The 22427-nt window shown below is 42.4% G+C and overlaps 1 protein-coding gene across 1 annotated transcript in view; it reads right to left on the bottom strand.

The window, feature by feature from the left end:
• Positions 1–22427, bottom strand: part of DCT (dopachrome tautomerase) — a 78989-nt gene that overhangs the window by 31477 nt on the left and 25085 nt on the right. Inside the window, exons 2-3 of the mRNA XM_006270182.3 lie at positions 7348–7707; positions 46–345 (exon numbers count right to left, since the gene is read on the bottom strand). Of these exons, the coding sequence (XP_006270244.1) occupies positions 46–345; positions 7348–7660 (613 nt within the window). The 5' untranslated portion in view covers positions 7661–7707. The remainder of the gene's footprint in view (positions 1–45; positions 346–7347; positions 7708–22427) is intronic.

Raw genomic sequence — 22427 nt, 5'->3', positions numbered from 1 at the left:
CCTGTTATTTATTTTCTAGATCCCCTTGTAAAAGAAGGCACCAACCTAATAGGGTGTCTCTGACGGAGTAGTAATGAAGCCACACAAAATAATTATAAATACTACAGTTTGCAACTTGTGGTTCAGTTCCGTTGGACCCAAGCAGACTCAGCCAGTGTTGAGTAGCAATCACATAATCTGGGTGAATGGTATTCTTTGCACGGTCTAAAGCATCTAAGAACTGATCTCTCTCTTCTGCTGTCATGGAATGGATGTTCTTCCGGACAACTAGTGGCTTCTTTTCATCACAGTTGGAGCCAGTCCAGCCAAACTTGCAGTTACCACAGTTATAGCCAGCAAAGTTCCCTGCATTAAGAGAGAGCATGGGTTCATGAAATAGTGTAAATTAATCAGAACACAAATGAACTGCATAATTATTTCATTTGTTAGTCTTCCTTGCCTCCAGAGATTTCAGTTCTTGCAGTGTGCAGCAGCTGAGTAGATTGGCTGCTTTGCCAGTTGCTTAACTAAAAGGATGGCTCATTTCCCAGAAACACAGCAGGGCCAAGAATCACATGAGGCTGCTTATCATGGTAAAGCCTCAGATAAAAGGCTTGGTTCTGAAAGGTGCTAAAACCTTTGGGCCCTGATCCTTTAAAGTATTTACATGTCTGAGCAGCTTCACTGAAATCAAGATTAAGCACTTCAGCAAAAGATGTTATTGGGTGCTGCTCCTTCACTGGGCCTACTGTACTCAGTAACTTCCAGGATCAAACACTGAACAGAGTTGTCTGACAGATACTCCTGCTTTTTAAATACATTTAAAAAAGCAGGAAGCAAGCTATTTCATTGTATTTAAACATGGGATAAAGGCAAAAGCCTGAGAACTACAGGACTCTGTGTCATGGTAAAAATGTATAAGCGGGATCCAATGTATAATCATAACCTCTAGGAACCACTGCAAGGATACCAATGTTGGCATTAAATGATGCTGCAATCCTATGTGGGAGTCAGAGAAGTAGCATTTTGGGGGGTATGGATGTTTACCTTTACCATTAATTAACCATTAAGTCCAACACCATTAGGTAAATCTATGTTAAGTACTCTCTGAGCCAGCAACTTAGTCTCCAACATTACAAAATAATTCCAAAGACTTGGTATCAAGAGCCACAGCAATACCTATGCTTCAGTTTCAGCAAATTCATACTTTCTACAGTCAACTTACCTCATATCAAAGTTGAGTTTCTTCTACAGCCACTTCATCAGGTTATTTTTGTCAATATTGTCAGTCATTGGCTACAGTAAGTGACGTACTCTTATAACTATTTAACAATGGAATCTCTTTCTGTTCTTTCTAACCCAATCATCTTATGTACTTCCACAAGCTAATGTCAGAACACCTTCTTCTACTTAATTAACCAATAAGCTTCTCTTAAAAAATTGTAATGGAAAGATAATATTATTTAGTTTAAGAGCTAGACTAAACTTTAGGTTTTGCACTCCAGAGTGGAAATTAAACACGTTTACAATACACATATTAGACATAGAAATGGAAGGAGAGGCAAGAGTGATTACTGATAATAATTACTTACAATTTTTCAGTGAACCTAAAGAATTGTATTACTCAACAACTGCAGTGACATGCCAGAAATCATATGACTGCAGTTTTCTCTTACAATAATCACTTTTAGTGAGTTTTGAAAAATGTAAGTCAGATGCTTCTCAATTACTTACACCTTGGAGTTTGTGTAACTCAGATTAAAAACTAGCCCAGAGTTTCCAAATGAAGAATCCTTTCAATATGAAGTTGATAACTCTATTAAAATACTGCCCTTTGACATAATTAGCAATACCTGCTGATTAACAGGTCCAGATGCATTCAGAAATTTTAGTTGCACCATGCTTTTTCTAATTCCAAACACACAGCATATCCAAAGAATGAACTGCTTGACCACTATTCACTCTGGTATAGTGGAACGAGCCCAGAATTGCAATCACTGCATTTCATTTTAAGAATTTACCAAAGCCAAGTCAAACCTTAGTTACAGTCGGAGCACTTAAATGAATGAAAAAATGTATGCCACAGATTCAATGTTGTAATCTGAAAAGAATGAATTATTTAGTGTTATTTTTCAGTTAGATTCATGCCAGGACATACTTTGCAGTTACCAGAATATTGAGTCAACCTTGTACAGAAAACAGATTTTTGAAAGCAATGGATTTATCACTGCAATTCTCTTTCGCCACAGGAGGAAAGGCACTGGATCTCTCAATTGCATTAATCAGAATCTAGCCTTCAGTTTAAAAAGAACTAAGGCATTACATCTACTTAGGACTAGAAAGGGAAAAGAAAACTGTACAGTACAGTGCATCATTCCACCGAAAAGCTAAATTCAGAAAATTGTTAAAGTAGCCTGAAGTTTTAAATGTGTCCTCAGTGGAAGTTATTTGATGTTCAGCAAATTTATTAGGGTATTTCAGCACAATCTTTAAGCTCTTTCTGAAAATCTTGGTTACCATTGCTTTGAAAATGTTTCTCTGGTACCCCTAGCTATGAGCTACACCAGTCAGTCCAAAAAAATCAGACTCCTATTATGTGAAGTTACACACCAGCCCTCTAACACAGGGGTGGGCAATGTTTTCCAGGGGCAGGCCAAAATGGCCCAGCTTGGGATGCAAAGCTGCCACTTGCCCTGCTGCTGCTTAGCTTCAGTGTTGCATAGGTGAAGCACCCAACTGCCTGGCTTCAGTGCAGCATGGAGCCATGTGGGAGAAACCCCCTACTGTATCCAGCCTACAAGCCATATATTGCCTGATGAAGACAAACACAAAATATTGTCCAACATATATTTTAAAACATGGATGTTCAGAAACAGCTGGTATAAAGAATTAAAGAAAAAATGCACAGATATAAAGACTCACTTTGAAGAAACAATTAAATATTAAGCCAACTCCTGCATTACCATCAGGGATCCTGGTTTTCTCTGATTTAAAAAAACCAATTTTTGAATTTTAAAAAGTAACCCAAAATCCATATTTTTCTGTAATTAAAATGAAATGTCACTAATATATATATTAGTGATAGTTACTTTTTAAAATCCAAAAATTGGGGGGGGGGGGGTTGTTTCAATCAGAGAAAACCAGGATCCCTGATGGTAATGCAGGAGTTGGATTAATTTTATATATATATTAGTGACGTTTCATTTTAATCATGGAAAAATGTGGATTTTGGGTTACTTTTTTTTCGTCCAAAAATTGGGCATTTATTAATCAGAGAAAACCAGGATACCTGATTATCACAGGTCTTTTAGCACTCCCTTGGGAAACAACCTGAATTTGGTATCAGTGTGGCTACATCAGAATAAATTCCAGAGGAAAAGTCATCTCTTGGGTTGCAAATGTTGCTCCCACTTCTGTGTTTTATCCCTGCAGTACTTACAGAATGGAAACTGAAGAGAAGAGGAAAAGTGTAAAAGGGACCTGAGATAAAAGAAAACAAACTAAATAGCAGAATGAAAAATGAAAAGAGAAAAGCAAGATTTGAAGATGCATCGAAAACAATAACCCAGAAGAACAAATGCTCTAGTCAGGTAGTTTAGAACCCAACACTGCAAACACCAGCACTAACAAAGGTATTCATGTGAAAAGTACTCCTATCCTACTGAAGTCAAATCAAGCAAGTGGGACTAGTCTGAGTAATGCTGAGCACTTGAGGAAATGTTTACAGAATTGGGACTTTAGTAACCTAAGCTCTAGGAAAATAGGTTTCAATCAACTCAGTCCTTCAAAACCAAAAATCATAATGTAGGGGCATTTTGTCTGGACCACAAAAAAAGCAAAATCCTCTCTGCTCTACACGAACCTTTAAAATTCCACCTCATTGAGCATGTCTACACATGCATTAATGTGCTTTTCCTAATGCACACTAAGTTTAGTACTTCTGGGCACTTTTACACTTTTACACGTACTCTGGGGGTGAGAGGGGTAGTGCTTTAATTAGAGTGGCTTCAAGAGCCGTTCTAATTAAAGCACCACCATGTCTTGTGTATCAGTGTCTCTGCACTTAAAAATAGCAGCAGCAATGCTTGTACTAAAGCTCATTTGATGAGTTTTAGATCAAGTGCCACCGCCGCCAATTGTTAAGTGCAGGGAGTCATTTACACAAGATGGAGGACGCTGCTGGAGTGCAGCAATTGCCACAGTTAATCAATTAATTGAGTCTACTTTGATGCACTGGAATTCCAGTGTGTGGAGCAGCCTCCATGCTTGTGTATTGGCATCCTCTAATATGAGGTACTAAATAAATGAATTTAGGTGATGCTTAATGTTCATAGCCTATTATATTGTGCATTAGCATATTAGCATAGTTTTTTACGCATCACTTTAATGCATAGTAGAGTAGGCTACTGCACATTAAAGTACACATGTAGATGCACCCATTGTTTCATAAGAATACAGTTAGAACAGCCATTCTTTTTCAGAATTTGCACATATATCCTTTCACACTTACATAGAGTGTAGGTATCTCCCAGGGTGAAATGTAATTCAGCATGCTGGGTATGCCTACATGTGTATTTTCACTGGCTTAAATATAATGCACAGAAAGTTACTGCACAGTCAGCGGGAAAAGGCCGGCATCTACACATGCAGGAATCAAAGTGCATTAACATTGTGTGTAGACTGGTTTAGGAATAAAGTTACTCCCATGTTAGTCCACACGCACATGTGTTACTGTGCTGCAACTAATCAGGCATAAATTTGATACCTGTATGATGTAGGTATCAAATATATGCTCAAGTCAGTGTAAGTCACCATATTTCCTGCACAGTACAGGTGTGCATGTGTAAACGTGCACCTGTACTGAGCCATAATTTTGGTTACTACACAATAGATGTGCATGTGTAGATGTGCCGGCTGTGCACTTAGGCACTGATTAGTAAGTCCTGCATGCATAGAAACATATTTATGCACATGCTTAAAGGTTTTTTTGAATCAGTGCCCAGGTGGAGATGTGTCACACTGCATTTAGCTTATGAAGCAATGTGGGATTTTTCAAGATGAAAATGCTACATTATATTTTCAAATCACTCTACAAACAAAGTGCAATTGGATTTTTAATGTAAGTCTGGACAAAGGCCAAGAGAGAAGGGGAAAACAGATTTAGGCTGCTAGAACCTTTTAACTTTTAAGTGGAGCTGGTAGCACCACCTTTTATTCAAGTAGTGCCTGGTATCCCACACTATAAAATAGCTGATTATAATTTTGTGAAACTTTAATCACTTGCACTGAAGTTTTTTCTATAATATTTCAGCTTCGGGCTGATTTTCTTTGGAATGTTCAAGCCAAAATCTGTTTATCCATTTTTAAGAATGAGAGTAGGTGAAAATATAAGTTTCTATGTCAACTTTGGCCTTTTCTTTGAACAGTTCTAGAAACCCACATGCTTTGGAGCAGGACCTGAAATAAATCTGGCTTTTGCCCTCCCTCTAAAAATCTGCTCAAATTCAGCAAGTGAAAAACCTTTGAGCGAAAAATAATGTAGGATGCATCTGCTCACTAAATGTTAGCAATTTAATCCCTATATCTATATATTAGTGGTGTTTCATTTTAATCACGGGAAAATATGGATTTTGGGTTACTTTTTTAATCCAAAAATTGAGGATTTTATTTTCAGAGAAAACCAAGATCCCCAGAGATGAAGACCTATGAAGAGATCTAGGGCTTTGTAACTATATGACCCCTGGTTGAGTATCTGACTCAAGATATGGGGGTCTGATTTGCAGAAGTGCAATCGAAGCTGCACTTGAGTACACAGGGTGATATAATGGTGAGTCAGAGCCCCATAGAAAAGCCCCTGATTAAATGAATATTCACCTGCATTATGCACAGATTTGACTAGTGTATAGTATGTATGACTCTGATCTACATGTTGAACAAACAGGATAAGACAAAATACAGAACACTGCTGATTTGTTGCACAATGTCTGTTCTGTGCACTGAATGAAGCAGAAGTTGTATGGAAAAACAATGTCATTAAAGTTGGTGTGATCATTCATATGCTCAAAACTGATGAATTAAGATGTTGCAGAATCTTATTTCTAGTATTTCCTAACATTTAAGAGACTGATTTTCAGCTTTACATGGTTTTTTTTATACAAACTTAACACAATCATACATGCACATTCTCTGTACTGTACTGTATGTGTAAGAGTTTGGATGAATAGTCCCATTGGGTATGTCCAGACAAGCACAGATGTTTGTTTCCCTGGGGAAAAGTAGCAGTGGCACACCTTGTGCTGCTGCTACTTGTTCCTAGGGAACACCTGTGCTACGCACACTCTGGCACGTGGCAGGTTACCCCAGGTGCAGTAGGGGATGCCCCAGAAGCCTTACCTGGGGTTTTGGGGGCCTCCTGGGGCTGAAGACAGAGCAGAAAGCCTGGCCAGCAGCAGAGTGTAGCTCCAGCTGGCCAGGCTCTGGTTTTGAGTGGTGTGTGCTGCTACTGCCTGCACCACCCCGCTTTTTTTTCAGCATGGGTTTTTTGACCCTGGGATCTCCCAGGGTCAAAAAAACCCACGCTCCAAAGTAGCAGCATTGGGAATGCCTGCATGTGCAGTGTGTGGCACTGCAGACAGGTCTGTGACACCACATACCGCATGTCCGCGCTTTTCTGGACACAGCCATTGATGTCAGTATACCATAGTACACTAAGGAGCTGAAGTTCACATAGTGCATTCATACCTAAGGATTCCTAGATCAGATCATACTACATGAGCAAACTAATTAACACTGATTTTGCGGTTTTGTCTACACTGCAAATGCAGCTTGTAACAGAGGCCTGTTTACATTACCATTTCTCTCCACAAAGTTAAATCACTCTTCTGTCAGATTACTATCTTTTTGCAGGATAGAGGGGGCACTATTATTTATAAACGCTACATTAATTGTCTAGCTGTAGCCAAAGCTTAAGCACACTTCTCTGGTAGTAATTAATATTCAGTTTGACATGTAGTGATACAGCTCAATATGTACCCCATTCCACAGTCCTAGTAGTCACAAACATTGTCCATCCTAATAAAATAGCAAGGTTGAAATATGAAGGTGAATATCCTTCTGGCTAGAGCATAAATGAAGTTCCTTGCTCACATACACAGGAGGAAAAAAAAGAGATAATCATGTTTTAACCCTGACTGGACTCTAAAGCCAGCACATATTCCCATCCTGTGAGTATAGCACAACGGCCATGACAGTGGTGTACTGGGAATCCTAAAGTTGAAGTCTTCCTGAACACTTTTCCCCGGCCAGGGATTTTCCTGCCTTTGCCCTTATCTGGATCAGGGTTATCAGGACTCTTCCCCCCTCTCTCACCTGTGCATTGGCAGCTCTGGTTGAAGAACTTTAGGGGCCATCTTTCCCGATCGTCCACGTTCCGTAGGGTGTAGGGGCCACTCCATGGCCTGGCATCTGCTTGCACCTCTGTGCATGATCCTCTGCCCTGTTGGGAGCCACACACATTGCTTGGCTCTAGCCCCAAAGCTGGACAGCAGCGCTTGGCCCGCAGTGCCTCCACTGTCATACAGGCACGGGGAAACTGTGCCTCGGCCTGTGGGGGATAACAGCAGCTCAGGTAGCTCAGTACCATCCATCTGAACCACTTTGCCCACTGCTGTAGGAAGGTCATTACTTCTGGCCACAAGAAGCTTTCTCTGTGGTTGGCTCAGGCAGGGTCTGCAAGAGGTCAATGACAGGAGCACAGGGGTTTCATTAACAGCCTCTCGACTTGAGAGAACTGCAATTCTTCCTGGTTTCTCAGCACATCGGTGCCCTGACTGACTGAAATAATTCCTTTTGCTGCTTCTTATGTTGGTATTTGCAGTGTTTAATTTAATTTAATCCTGGACTCTAATTGCCTTGAATATGGTTCAAAAGGCAGAAGCCTTTGCTCTATGGTGCTTGCCAAGCAGCCAAGGCTTGAGGGGATTTATATAGAGGTTGGGAGAAGCCCTCATTAGAAGGATTAACACTGTACAAATCCTCGTGTTTAGCACATGACACTGAGGGTAAAAAAGAGACCACTGAGAAAAAGGGAAATGAGTTCTGAAGAGTACTGGCATTCTGTCAAGAGGGTGAATGCCTTGGATTTATTTGTCTTGTCCGTCTCATGCTCGTGTCTTGTGAACCAGTTGGCATTACATGTAAAAAAGGATGGATAGAGGGTTTGAGGGTTTGGGGGAAGCCCTTTCATGTTATTTTTTAATTATCACCCTTAAACAAATGTAAAGTGGGAAAAAAATCCTTCAGTTTTTAAATGTTCATTCACTGAAGGGTGACACTGTCACTGAGGCATCAGCTTGAAAAATCAGGGAAAGGTCAAAAACAAAGGCTTACCATACTCATGCCTTTAACAAATACAACAAAGCCACTAATGACACTCACATCAAGAGTTACATCTGTTGATATAATGACTGAAGAATAGCCAAGGCTTGCACTGTGATTCTTTAAGGTGAGGAGTGGAGAACAACTCAATTCTTCTATTCTCTTCACAGACATGCTAAACCTGGCTTGTCCAACATACAGCCCATGGGCTGCCATGCGGCCCACCAAGCCGTTTTCTGAGGCCCGAGGTGCTGTGATGGGAAATGAAAGTAAACACTGTTCATTCCCACCCCTTGTCCCTCCCCCAACCCCTCAGCAGCTTCCTAATGGCTGCTGAAGGTCTGGGAAAGGGACAAGGTTCCCACACAGCCCACAGTGAGCAGGGCCCGGACACACATGCACTCCCTGGTCTTCAGATGACTTACCGGGTATCCTTGAAAGCAGGGGGAGGTGGCAGCATGGGCCAGGGCTCAGTGGCAGAGCCGCACGGGGCCAAGGCAGGAGCGGGGGGCAGTGCGGGCACACAGCCGCCAGGGCAGCAAGGCGGACAGCAGCAGAGTGGAGGGCGCCTTTCCCATACATCCCAGGGAGGCTGCACCTGGGAAGACGAGGAGCCCAGACTGGGGCTCCCACGTGTAGCAGCAGCTCTCCCCACCCTGCTCCACTCTGTGCCCAGCTGAGCCACGAGTCTCTCTCGCAGCCTCTCAGATGCACTGAGAAGCTTCCGCTCCCTCCTCCCTCCCTGCCCGCCCACCCCCTGCAAGGCAGTGAGCGACGGAGGCTGCAAAGCACTATGCAGGTGTCTCCCACCGAGACATATCCCTCCACCTTTGATTAGTTTCCACTCTGGCTGTTATCTTTTCCACATTTGGTCTGTCAACTTGCATTATGCTTCTTTCATTATGCATTATGCAAAAGTGTTTATTTTAGCCAAGTGTTTGGTGTCATTGTTGCTTTTATCTTGTTTTTATTTTGGATTTTAAACCACATTTCCAGACCCATTTCATTGTCACTTCCTGCAACTTCATTGGTGTCAAAGGTCATGTGACATCACTTCCTGATGTGATACTGCTTCCTGTGAGGTCTTTGAATATGGCTCGCCGGCCCACTGGGTGATAAAAAGTTCATGATCCAGCCCCACATTCAAAAAGGTTGGACACCCCTATGCTAAACTATATTTAATTTTAAGAAGATAAGCTTCTTCCTATTCCATTCCATTTTTTATATTTAACTTCACTAAATTATCACAGGAGATGTATAAAAAGAATGCATTTCCATATTACTTATTACCTACCTATTTCCATATTATTTCTATACATCTTCTGTGGTAATTTAGCAAAGTTTAATACAAATCAGCAGTCATTTGAAATATTTAAGTAACTTTTCAATATTACCTACTGTGGAGAAGCTCTCCATTGTTTCATGCCATAAAACTCTTTAGGGGCCTGTTCTTCCCTATACCCACATGAAACAATGGGGCATATGTTCCTCAATATGTATTCTACAGTGTCTGTATAAGTCCTCCTTTTCACATTTCTCTCTTATACCTTTCCTGGCGGAGATGAGCATATCATAGTTTCATAGTTTCATAGTAGCTAGGGTCAGGAGGAACCTACACAGATCATCTAGCCTGACCCCCTGCCACAGGCAGGAATGAATGCTGGGCCCACAAGACCCCAGACAGATGATCGTCCAACCTCCTCTTGAATTTGCCCAAGGTAGGGGTGAGGACCACTTCCCTGGGAAGTTGGTTCCAGATTTTGGCCACCCTAACTGTAAAATATTTCCGTCTGATCTCCAACCTAAACCTATTTTCCATCAGCTTATTACCATTGTTCCTTGTCACCCCAGGTGGTGCTGGGGAGAAAAGGGCTCTACCTATTTGCTGTTGATCTCCCCTGATGAGTTTGTAGGCAGCCACCAGGTCCGCCCTCAGCCTCCTCTAGCTGAGGCTGAACAGGTTCAGGTCCCTCAGTCTCTCCTCATAGGGCCTGTCCTGCTGCCCTCTCACCAAGCAGGTGGCCCTCCTTTGAACCCTCTCCAGGCTGGCCACATCCCTTTTGAAGTGCGGCACCCAGTACTGGACGCAGTACTCCAACTGCAGCCTGACCAAAGTCGCATAGAGGGGGGGTATCACCTCTCTGGACCAGCTTGAGATGCACCTTTGGATACATGACAAGGTATGGCTGGCCTTGCTGGCTGCAGTCTGGCATTGGCAGCTCATGTTCATCTTGGAGTCAATAATGACTCCAAGATCCCGTTCCACCTCTGTGCTTTCAAGAAGGGAACTCCCCAGCCTGTATGTATGCTGTGGATTCCTTCTCCCAAGGTGCAGCACCCTGCATTTGTCTACGTTGAACCCCATCCTATTCTCATCTGCTCACTTTTGTAGTCTGTCTAAATCTATTTGCAGCCTCTCTCTCCCTTCAAGTGTGTTCACCTCACCCCACATCTTAGTGTCATCAGCAAACTTGGACAGCGTGCTTTCCACCCCGTCATCCAAGTCGCTGATGAAGATGTTATATAGATAGTCGGATGATCTGAAATTCATCAAAGTTCAACTTTAATACCTGCGCCGGGGGGGGGGGGGGGGGGGTTTAGCCAGCATTAGAGGAATAAACAACATGAAAAAAGGAAAAGGGTAGTTACTAAGAATGCCCTCCTGAAACTGGCAGACAAGGTTCTTTGGGTAAATCCAATATCTTTTTTTTTAGACCAACTAAAATAGCAGGAAAAATGCTTCTTTCCAAGCTCTCAGGTACAAACACTCTTCATCAGAACTCCTGGAACTGGATAGTTCATAAAGGTCAAGGATTTGTCTCATTTCCCCAAATGGTATGTATAGATAACTAAGCAGCTACACACTTGCTGTAGTTTCTTCCTTTTCATTACCTATTACCAATATCCAAATGCTCCACCTGTTTTTTCAAAGATGACAAGCAATTACCTCGGAAATTCTAGTACAATGGGATCCTAGTCAGACACCCCATAGTAAGGATAAAGTATTCATCATTCTTATACCAGTATTAGTCACTCTAGTCCATGGCAAAGTTATCCCTCAAAAAGTGTGCCAGTAATGTGTCCACTCCCATACCCAGCTTCATGCTGGAGTACCCTTTTCCTAGATGAAAATGTTTTTTCTCAACATGTAGAGGCTGAGGCCACTTGTACACATGACAGGGGTTTAGTCCCCTAAATTGAAATGGTGGTTTTTTTAATTGTGATGATTAAAAACCCACAGTTTCAATTTAGTGACTTTTGGCACTGTTGTGATGAGGGGCCCAATCCTTTTTTTTTCACAGAGCCTGCCCACATCTCCCATGGCTGGGGGGTGAGCTGCTGGCAGCCCATGAGCTGCCAGGAGCCCTGGTCCTTCCTTCTGTGGCAGTGCCACCTGGGTAGGCTGACAGCAGGCAGGTACCACCCAGGTGGTACTGCTGCCATGGAGGGAAGACCCAGGCCCTGCACAGCTCAGGAGCCACTGGCAGCTTGCATGTTGGCTGTGGGAGAGGCAGTCAGGCTACACAAAAAAAAAAGTATTGGGCCCCTTGCCACATTTTTTTTTCCTTCCCACATGGGCTCAGGGAAAAGTTGGCTCTGGTGGGTGCTGCCTGCAAGTTAGGGCAACATCTGCACAGTAACCACCTTGCCTGGGTGGCCTCAATGGGCACCACCACTGTGAAGAAAGGACCAGGCCCTCCCACAGCTCAGGGGCTAAATGGTCATGGTGACAACTCCCACAGGCAGGCTCCACTGAGGAAGATGGAAAAGCAGTGAGGGGGCCTTATCCTTTTTTTTCCATGGAGCCTGCCTGCCTCTCCCATGGCCAGGAGGTGAGCTGCCAGCACCCCTGAGCTTTAGGGGGCCCTGGACCTTCCCTCCACAGTGGCAGCACTCCCCAAAGCCACCCAGGCAGGGAGCCAGCAGGCAGGTGCTGCCTCAGCTTGCAGGCAGGACCCAGCCTGATCCAACTGTTCCCTGAGCCTGAGCTGTGGCAGTTTCCACCCTCTAGCAGCCCAGCCAGGTGGTCCCAGGGGACACTGCTGCTGTTGAAGGAAGCTCTGGGGCCCTCCAAAGTTCAGGGGATGCTCAGCCCACCGGCAGCTCACCCCCCAGCCGCAGGAGATGTGGGTAGTCTCATAGGAAAAAAAAAGGATGAGGCCCCTCACTGCTTCTGCCTTTGGCAGAAGCTTCTCCTGCAGCAGGGAGGGCAAACTGTCAGAGGCAGCAACTCACAAATAGCTACATTGCAAACCAAACTACATGTAGATGTGGTTTAGTTTGCAGTGTAGCAAACTCATTTAAATCATTAAAAACCCCGGACATGTACAGCCTGACAAAATTACACTGCAAAAACGGCCAATTTTCATCATGTATACAAGTGCCCCAAGTGTCTTAGGCCCCTTCATTACACTGAAGATGTGCTTAACCAGTTAATCATGTCTTAAGCTTTAACCTGGCCACACATTAAAGCAAGTAGTGACATTATAAACCAAGGAATAAGCCACAAGGTTATTCCATGAGAAATTTCTTGTAGAATAATTTTGTGGCTGGTTCCTAGCATACTATCCATTGCAGGGCTCCCAGGCATGGGACCTTGCTACTTGCTGGTACAGGAATGCTCAGAATCATGATCCCAGGCTCCCCCTACACTGACAATAAGGCGTGATGAGATCTGATGATCAATCCCAAAATTGTCCTTCCTGCTATGCAATGTAGCATGGTAGGAAGTGTGATTGTGTGGATCACTCATTAGATCCCATCATGCCTTTACCTGCATCTCTGGCAGGGGCCTTAATAGCACATACAGCAGTCAACTAGTGCTGTAGACCTGGTCTTGTTTTCACTCATTACTCTGGAATAAATTTACTGTGGAATAAAATCTGAGATAAATTACTCTATAAAAATCATGTCATATGACCACAACCCTGACTGGGGTTCCTAGGATCCATGGTAATACAAATTATAAATCATAACAAAATAAAAATAAGCTGTAAAAGGATCTGAAGCAAATTTATAACACAAGTTGAAGTACAAAGAAAAAGTGCTGATTCTCTACTCCTCTTTCTCTCTCCTTCTTACTTCCATCAAATCATATTCTCTTAATGTTGATTAGATAGTTCTGAAACTTGTAGGAAGCTCTCCCTCATAGGTACTGCATTGAAAAAAATTATTAAAACAATGATTTTTTTTTTAATATAGAGGAATACCTTCTTTATCCTGACTCTCCATCTCAAAACTTTTCACTACAGTTTTGTGTCTTCCTTATAGCTAAGTGTTGTTCATCATGAGTCTTCAAAGCACTTTTCAAGTAACAGATTTGAGCATATGATTAACTTGAGGACCTACCACCCCAGGACTGGAACAAATCATTTTAACCCAGCATCAAGGTCAAGAGTTCCTAATTACTGGGAGCAGATGATTCTATCTGGAATGTTAATTAACAGTTTCATTTATTTTGACTTCATATTGCTCATCTCATATGCATGGTGCATTGCAAATTTTAAAACAATATTCAATACAAATGCTCTAACATTAATACAGAAATCCAATTGCTAAATAGATTCAGTCTACACCCTAAATCAACCTAGTGTTTCAAGCTCATAAACCTGTCCATGCTTCAAATGTCAGCAAATAAATACATGAGTAAATGTTGAGACCTGCTCATGTATGGAAAATCACTGTCACGGATCATGTTCTTCCATAATGGCACTTTAGCTCCTACGCATTTATGGTACACATTCAATTTTGCAAGCCAGCTGGACAGTGGCAATCAAGATTTTGGAGCAGATTCATTCACAGTGACGAAAACAATCTGCCAAAGGCTAAAGTGAGATCAGCTTATTTCATGGCATGCATGCTAAATACCAAGTCCAGGTCACACATATGAAAGATCATTTTTAACTGCTATCCCCTGTTGCTTTGTTTTATGCTGACTGACACATAATGCAGAGCCCATACTAACATGAGATCTGTCTCTGTAATTGTGAGTGAGATTTAGCATAAATGAAACCCGAAGAAGCTCTTACTGATCAGATCCTAGTTTTCTAAGGGGGAAAAAAGCAAAATTTTCCATTTAAAAACAAAAATCCATGTTTTTCCATAACCTACTGAAAGAACAGTGATGTCCCACAGTGAGCAGCACAATTTCTGCTCTCTTTTCTTCTTGCAGCAGTTTTTGCCCCTGCCCTCATCACCCCACCACAACCACTGATTGGCTGAGGCGCAAAAACCACAGCAAAAATAAGAGAGCAGAAATGGCACCACTCACCACAAAATGCCACTGCACTTTCAGTAGGTCACAAAAAATGTGTATTCCACGATTTACCATAGCACGTGGAAAACTAGGATCCCAACCAATCAGCTTTCTGTCCCAGAACCACATCTGTTTCAAATCACAAGGTGTGGTATGTATACACACACACTCAAAGAGCCTTAAGCATAAAGCACGTGTGTGATACAGCTTTTAGAGGAAAAGAAGAAAAATCATATTTTGCTGCAGGGAACACAGGAGGGTTTTCTCTTTAGAGTTAATTTACATTATTTTTATAAGGGTATTTTAAATACTCATAACATTTTTGCAAGGTCAGGGAGGAGGATACAGCACGTGGGAAAGGGAAGGCAAAACATCACTGATCATGGTTCATGCCACAAAATTCTTGAAGCAGAAATTCTCCTCTTGAGAAGCAAGTAGGCAGCAGGATCATGAGTTGTTTCTCAAAGACAGCATTGTTTTACATACTTCTTCCACCATATTCAATGACAGATTAATATTGAACTAGCACAGTAGTTCATGAAAGAAGTATTTCAATATTTGCTACTTTGGAGAGGCTTTTTGGCGAAGAGAAATATATGCCCTACAGGGTAATAGATTAATTGTTCCCAGTGGTGGCTCAAAATGAAGTGATAAACCAGTTATAGTGTAATAGTCTCTCCAAAAATAAAGAACTATTAAAATGGATCTAGACCACAGTATGAAGCTACATATAGCTGGTCAGAATAGTCAGAATCCCTGCTGAGCAGAACTCTGTTTCAAGATGAACAAAAGGGTGAGATCTGAGTAAAAGCAATTAATGTGACCAACAAAGAGATGCAGCTAATGAAAAATTGAAACACAGGGATAGTGTCCAAAATAGTTGGGCTTCAAAGCCTTTCACGGGGGTAGAGGTCAAGAGCGGTGATGAAGTTTATTCCATAGAAGAGCTAAGGGTAGACTTCACAGTAGCATTTACAGAAGGCAACAAAAAGAATCTATTGAGATAGCTGTTCTTAAGTTATGTTCTCCAAGAATAATGAAGAGAGATATATGATGAGGTGCAACCCTGGGTTGTTTTTAAAGTGGGGAGTATCCTTTTGATATCCCTAACACGTGAAATAGTAGTGAAAGAGAGCATCTAACCATGCTAGTAATGCTGTAAAGGCTTACTGTACAATAAAACAGGATTTGCCCACCCAGGCCAGACCCTGTCCAGGAGCTTCCCCAGAGGCAGGACAGCTTCCAGACAGCCACAAGCTGCTCAAGAAAATCCCCACCCAGCCAGGACCAGAGGAGTTCCCCATCCCCTGTGGCCCCCTTCTGTTAGGGCTGACGGAAAACAAATTTGCTCCCAGTCAGCATCTACACATGCACTACTGCACAGTATCTATTGCACAGTTAGTTTACTACCAGCATTTACTGAGCAGTAACTGAAATTACTGTGCAGTACAGGCGTGCCTACACATGCATGCATGTACTGTGCAGTAAATATGCTGTTGTGCCTCTTAAGGCTGTAGCAGCCTGTGCTTTTACATTTACACCACAGAACTGAGCTCTATATTTATCATCCTTTTTCTTAAACTGCTCCTTCTCCCACAACAAATCCTATAGCTCTTGCTTCTGATTCTGAACTAAACTTTCATAATACTTTGCAACCTTCCAGAGATCCCACACTGTTCCTGCTTTGTTCTTTTTTCTTAGTTACCTTTGGTTTGGTGGCATTAACCAAAACCTTGAATGCTAGGCAAGCCTGATGTAAGGCATTATGTCCCTGAAAGGCATTCAGACTCCAGGGACAGGTACCTTTTTCTTAGACCCATTGTTCTAACAGGGCCCGTTCTTTACTATTTTCCACTCTACGCTACTGGAAAGACTCTGGTCTGGGGTGGTCATTTTTGGCAACAGGTTGTGACCCTTATTACCAAAAAGGACTAGCTACTATTATCAATAAATGTCTTGGGTTTCCCTTTCTCAAGGTCCAAAATCACCTACATCCACAGTTGGACCTCAGGACCTAATAAACAACCTACATCTACAGGCGTATCTAAAAGGCGTACAGATGACCTACATCCACAGTCATCTGGTGACCTATACCCACAGTCATGCTTTAATAAAAAACCTTGTGCCTAAAAGATTAACAGAGGACCTACATTCACGGTCATCTGATGACCTACATCCACAGCTGTGCCTTACTGAAAAACATGCGTGTTATATCTCCTCAATTGCCATGGTCGGATCTGCATCCACAGTCCAAATGGCCATGCCAAGTTGTAAGACCTACATCCAAACAGTATGAGAGGGACCTACATCAACAGTCCAAACACCCATTACCTGGTTGCCTACATTCTCCACCAATTTGTTACATCCAGTGATCCTATTATGGGTCTTATTACCAGGTATGGAGATTAAGATATGGTTGTTCATAACTATAAGCAAATTTATTAAACCCTAACAGTTACAATTCTAAATCAAAAAGCCAAAAATAACCTTAGCAGTTACAATTCTATTACTGTAGTTAGTCAAAAGCAATACAACATGATCACTACTCCAAGATTTAACAAACACGATGTCATTGGATGGCCAGTCCATGAGGTCTTGTCTGGGGTTCCTGACTCCTTCATCTGAGTTCCGAATCTTGGATTGGTGACTGGATCTTTCAGGAGGAGGTTCTGAAGAGTATGCTCTCTCAACTCTCTATATATGCCATATAGCTTGCATTTCTTAATACATAAAATTAGCTAAAGCCTTCCTCCTAATGCATATTAATAATCTTGATTCTGTTTGCTAAATATGGTTACCTTTAACTGGAATTTTCTATTTGGAGGAAATCTTTTCATTCTTAGGTCGGTTAAGTTTTCCTTTTACTGTTCCTCTTTTGCCCAGACTATATTTATTCAATTTAGTTAGCCAACTTCCTGATTTGTTTTAAGTCAGGGACAGTGTTTTTCCATCTGCTCCTTTTCACCAGATGCATGTCTTAACCACAATTCGAGCTAAGCATGCAGCTTAACCGAAGCCTGAAGCCCTCTGGGTCTTAACAGTACAGACAGACAAAAAGCCTGAAGCTAAATCAGTTCAAGCTTTGCAGGTTAGACTAAGCTGAGTAGACTGGACTTGTCAGCAAGTGAACTGACATTTATTTTTGATTCCAGAAATGTTAGTGTGTGCTTCTCTACTGGTCTGGAGCAGACTGTTTGGGCCAAGGTTTGTCTGCCCAGCCTGCGAGTGGGGTAAAAAGCATCCAGGGATCCTGGGGGACTGTGAGTTAATTTGAATCTGGAGGGAATCTGCAACAGAAGTTTAATAAAAAATTTAACCTAAATCAGTTATGTCTGACACTAACTACATCCATCCAGGTTTATTTTAAATCAGTTTTGGCCATTTTGAAAGCAGTTTATGTGTACTGAATTTCTGTTGTGTTACAGAGTGTGTTACTGTGAGCCCTGCAGCTCACATCTTGGGAATAGGGTGGCCATCATAGAGGACAGTCCAGTTGTCCTCTGTCCTCTATTGATATGAAACCCGATGCCTTTATGTTCTCTATTTTCTCTTCAGGAGAAAAGGTTGCAAAGTATTATGAAAGTTTCAAGAGAAAAATAGAGGACATAAAGGCATCAAGTTTCGTATCAATAGGCGGCAGAGGACAGTGTAGCAGAAAACTGGAATGTCCTTTATGATGGCCACCCTACTTGAGAACCAGCACAGGGGGAGCCTGGCATCATGATCCCAGGATCCACCTGCACCAGCAATAAGGTTTGATGGGATCTAATGTGCAAACCACACAATCACATATATGGTATGGCAGGAGGCTATTCATAGCTATGGTGATAAATGTTTTTGTTTGGCAACTAACTGGAGCAACGAGGAGGGCATCAAGCTAGCATTGCAAGAAAGTATTTACCACAGTGGAGGGACAAAAGAAGGAGCTAACCATGTGTCTATGCAGAATAGCCACTTTACAAATGTTTCTTTTTCTTTTGCTTATTTTTTTTAATCGTTTTAATAAGACTTTGGCTTCTCAGTGCCAAAGTAAGTGTTAAACTGAGATTTCTAAGTCACTCAAATGCTTTTGGAGGTGTTGCCCTCCTTATAGTCATTTGAAAGAAAACAAGTAAACACCTCATTATGATAGTCTTCAGGGGGGTTAACACCATTTAATTGAGGTAGAGAGACACTTATTTAGCTATCTTGATAATTAACTTAGATATCTTATATCATACCAATATATCTTATTTAGATATCTTGCCTATGTATATATGACACAGTGGGCACATATACACATGTTCTTAATAACTTAAAGCCTTTCCACATATTTTCTATATTGTTCCTTAAAATAAATACATTTTGTGTCTTAGCAAATCTGGCCTGAATTAATCTCTTCTATTTGAGGAAATACTAACCATTAACTTCTGGGTGAATCTGTTCTTATCTGCCCCTAATCCTAAAAGAAGAAAATAGAGAAAAGGCAATTAACTATTCTACTGGCAATCGGACAGAGGAGAAGCACTTAGAGTTAGGGGATTTTTTTCACTGCACAGTTAACCTGCACCCTTTTTCAGCTACTAAGCCCTAAACCTCTTCACAATCCAAACCTCTCAGTTTAATTAACTGAGTCTTTCAGCTCAGGAACAACCAGGGCTGTGGGTTAGAGTTTAGGTTCTACTTTCACCTCCAACTAATCACCCCAGTGACAACAGAAGCTAAATCACTCAAGTTCTGAGACTCCCCTGATGCCTTTCCAGGGACCCTGCCCAGGGCCACAAGAATTGCCCAGAAAGGGTCCACACTTCCTCTGACTCACATCCAGCATAAGTATCTGAATACTATCAAAGTATAAGTTTGTTCTGTTAACACTTCAGTGGCTTATGATTCTACTGGATGAAACCATCTCCCAACATGGTACAAAAGATTAGTTATCACCAGGGATCCTGGTTTTCTCTGACAAAAAAATCCCCAATTTTCAGATTTAAAAAAGTAACCCAACATCCACATTTTTCTGTGATTAAAATGAAACACCACTAATATAATATATATATTCTAGTGAGGAATGGTCCTGCTCTGAGCAAGGGGTTGGACTAGAGGACCTCCTGATGTCCCTTCCAACCCTCATTTTCTATGAGTCTATGGTTATATGATCTATTCTGGTCCATGGGTTTGACCAATTTGTTATTCCGACTGCATGGGCTCTGATTTACCTGGCAGTTCCAGAGCTGGCACAGCAAGTTGTGTTTCATTTGACAAATCTCCTGCCCAAGATGTACAGAAAAAGTCTTTTCAAACAGTCCATTCAGTCCATACCAATCATTCTTCAGGCATTCCCCTCCCTGCTTCCTGCTGGCTTGCCATTCTTTCCGGTACTTCAAAGGGAAAATCTGCCCTCATAGTGGCCATAAGTGCTTGAAAACTATTTAGTGGTCCATGACCAGCATTGGGAAGTTCCTGGTAAAAAAAAAAAACCTTTTGTTTTCTAAAACAGGGCTCAGAAGCATATAGCCTTTGGGCCAGATGTGGCCTGCAGAGTCACTGGATCTGGACCACAGAGCTAGAAGTCTTTGCCCCTGCCCATGGCCATGCTAGAGCTGGATAGTGAGAAGCTATACTGGGGTTGGGCAGCTGAAAGTTGCACTCAATTTGTCGTTGCTTCTTCCCATCCCCTACTCCCTGGCTGCAGTGCAGGCACAGCTTCCAGCAAGTGGGGACCTGAGCTTGAGCTGGGCAACTTCCAGTCGCACCTGGGTGCAGTTGGGTGTGGTGTGGAGGTCTGAGGGGGAAGGGGCAGCAGTGCAGATACAGCTGGAAGCTGCCCAGCCCTGGCACAGCTTCCCACTGTGTTGTATCAGGGAGCTGTGCCTATGCTGCAGCCATAGAGCAGAGGATGGGGAGAAGTGGCAGCAGCGGCGTGGGCACAGTTTCCAGCTTCCCAGCCCCTTCAGTTTGAAACTGTGCTCATGTCCCAGTCATGGGGTGGGGAGCTGGGAAAAATGACACTGGCACTGGCATAGGCCCCAGCACAGGTACAGGCAAACTCCACCTTGCTGCTGATATACCACCAAATCCATCCAACATCTGCTAGACTGGAGCTACATTGTTTCAGCCTGTGGCCTGAAAAGATTGCTTGTGCTGCTTTATTAGCATTCCACTTCTTCAGTAAGATCTGTTGCTCAAAGTCTGTCAAGTGTTCATCAGTTCCAGTCTCACATGGATGACCAGCAAACTTCTCTGGCAAATGTACATTTGCCACCTTGAAGGCACTTCACTAGTTGTACAACTCACTTACCGAAATCAATGGAATACTTCGAGTAAAATCCAGTGCACACAGACAGAATTTAGCTTTATTCTAGCCACCCGTTCACAGACAGCAATGTAATATAACGCAAGATGACTACACTAAAGTGCAGATATACACTCGTGTATTTGCCTAATTTTTTTATATCAGTGTAAATCGTACTGGGATCTGGAACAGAGAAATGACCATTTTATCCCAGAATAGCCAATGCAGGCTATTATTACAGCACTACTAGTTGGTGGGGAACTGGCCCGAGCCTGAGCAAAGGACTATTCTAGGATAATCAACTGCAGTTGGCTAGGACTAGATAGCTACAATGACATTGCTGTAACTTAAACCAGTGTGTAACTTCTTCGATAATTGACTTTACACCACCATACACCAGTTTAGGACTGTACCTCCCATCAGTGTAAAGATAGATTATGCTGGTATAAATATCTTGTGTGCCTATACTCTGAGGTCCCTAGCAGATGGTACATTTATCATGTGATTAATATATTAGTTGTCCAATAAATAGTAATGTTGCCACATATTCAAGCAATTAATAGCATGACAAACTGGGAAACAAGTCACAAAAATATTACACATTATATGTGGAACATTATTGTGGCTGTTTTCTATCATGCCTTAAATTGAACATGTGATAGGGTAAAGCCCCACCATGCACCCTAATGCCAGCTACATGGCTAGGCTTTAAGCTTACTAGCCGATGTGGAGTGGGGACATCCCCAATCTCCACTCATCCATGACATGGGTCTGCAGCACTGGCAGCTGGGGATGGAGGAGATTTAAGTGCCAGGGAGCTTTAGGTGCCCAAGTGTAGGGAGCACATAAGTTTATGGTCTCCCTGTGTATCAGCAGGCTGATAGCAGCATTGCATAGAACTAAATGGGGCTACACAATGCAGTTTTCAGCTGATTGTGTCTGGGCCTACGCTTGGTCTATGTAGCAATGATAAGCTGCAAAACATGGCCAAGAAGAAAAAGACATCAAAGCTTGTGCCTGACTGACTAACTGCAAAACATGGCTAAGCAGAAAAGGCCCCAAAAGCCTTTGCCTGAATGTCGATAGCATAAGTCCTTGCAGGTGCTATAGCTGTTTTTTGTCAGCAGAACAGAGAAAACCTTCTGTCTCACTAGACACAATCAGAGCACAAGGCCCCAGGAAGGACAAGGCAGCCTTTTAAGCCAGGTTTAGGATGGCATTATATCATGGGAAGGAAAGAGATAAGAGGTCCTCCCTATTGCTCCTGCTACTTTCTTAAGGATATAGATCCTAAATAATTGGAACTTTCTTGGCCCATAAGAAATCTAATTTAATCCAGTTCTGCAAGTTTCAGTCCAACAAAGACATTTAAATAAAACCAATCAGAGACCACTCATTAGAACATCAGAAGCAGTTATCTATAAAAAGCAGACGCAGACTAAAGGGGGTTGGGAACTTCTACATCACACCTGCCAGACTATCTGGAGGACCCCCGTTGCTAGAGATCAAGACCCTGGCCAGCTTCTCTTCATGGCAGTCAAGACT

The sequence above is a fragment of the Alligator mississippiensis genome, chromosome 1 (genome assembly GCF_030867095.1).
Source record: "Alligator mississippiensis isolate rAllMis1 chromosome 1, rAllMis1, whole genome shotgun sequence".
Classification (NCBI taxonomy): domain Eukaryota; kingdom Metazoa; phylum Chordata; order Crocodylia; family Alligatoridae; genus Alligator; species Alligator mississippiensis.
Note: the sequence above shows the minus strand (reverse complement) of the source record. Positions and strands in the feature narration are given on the sequence as shown.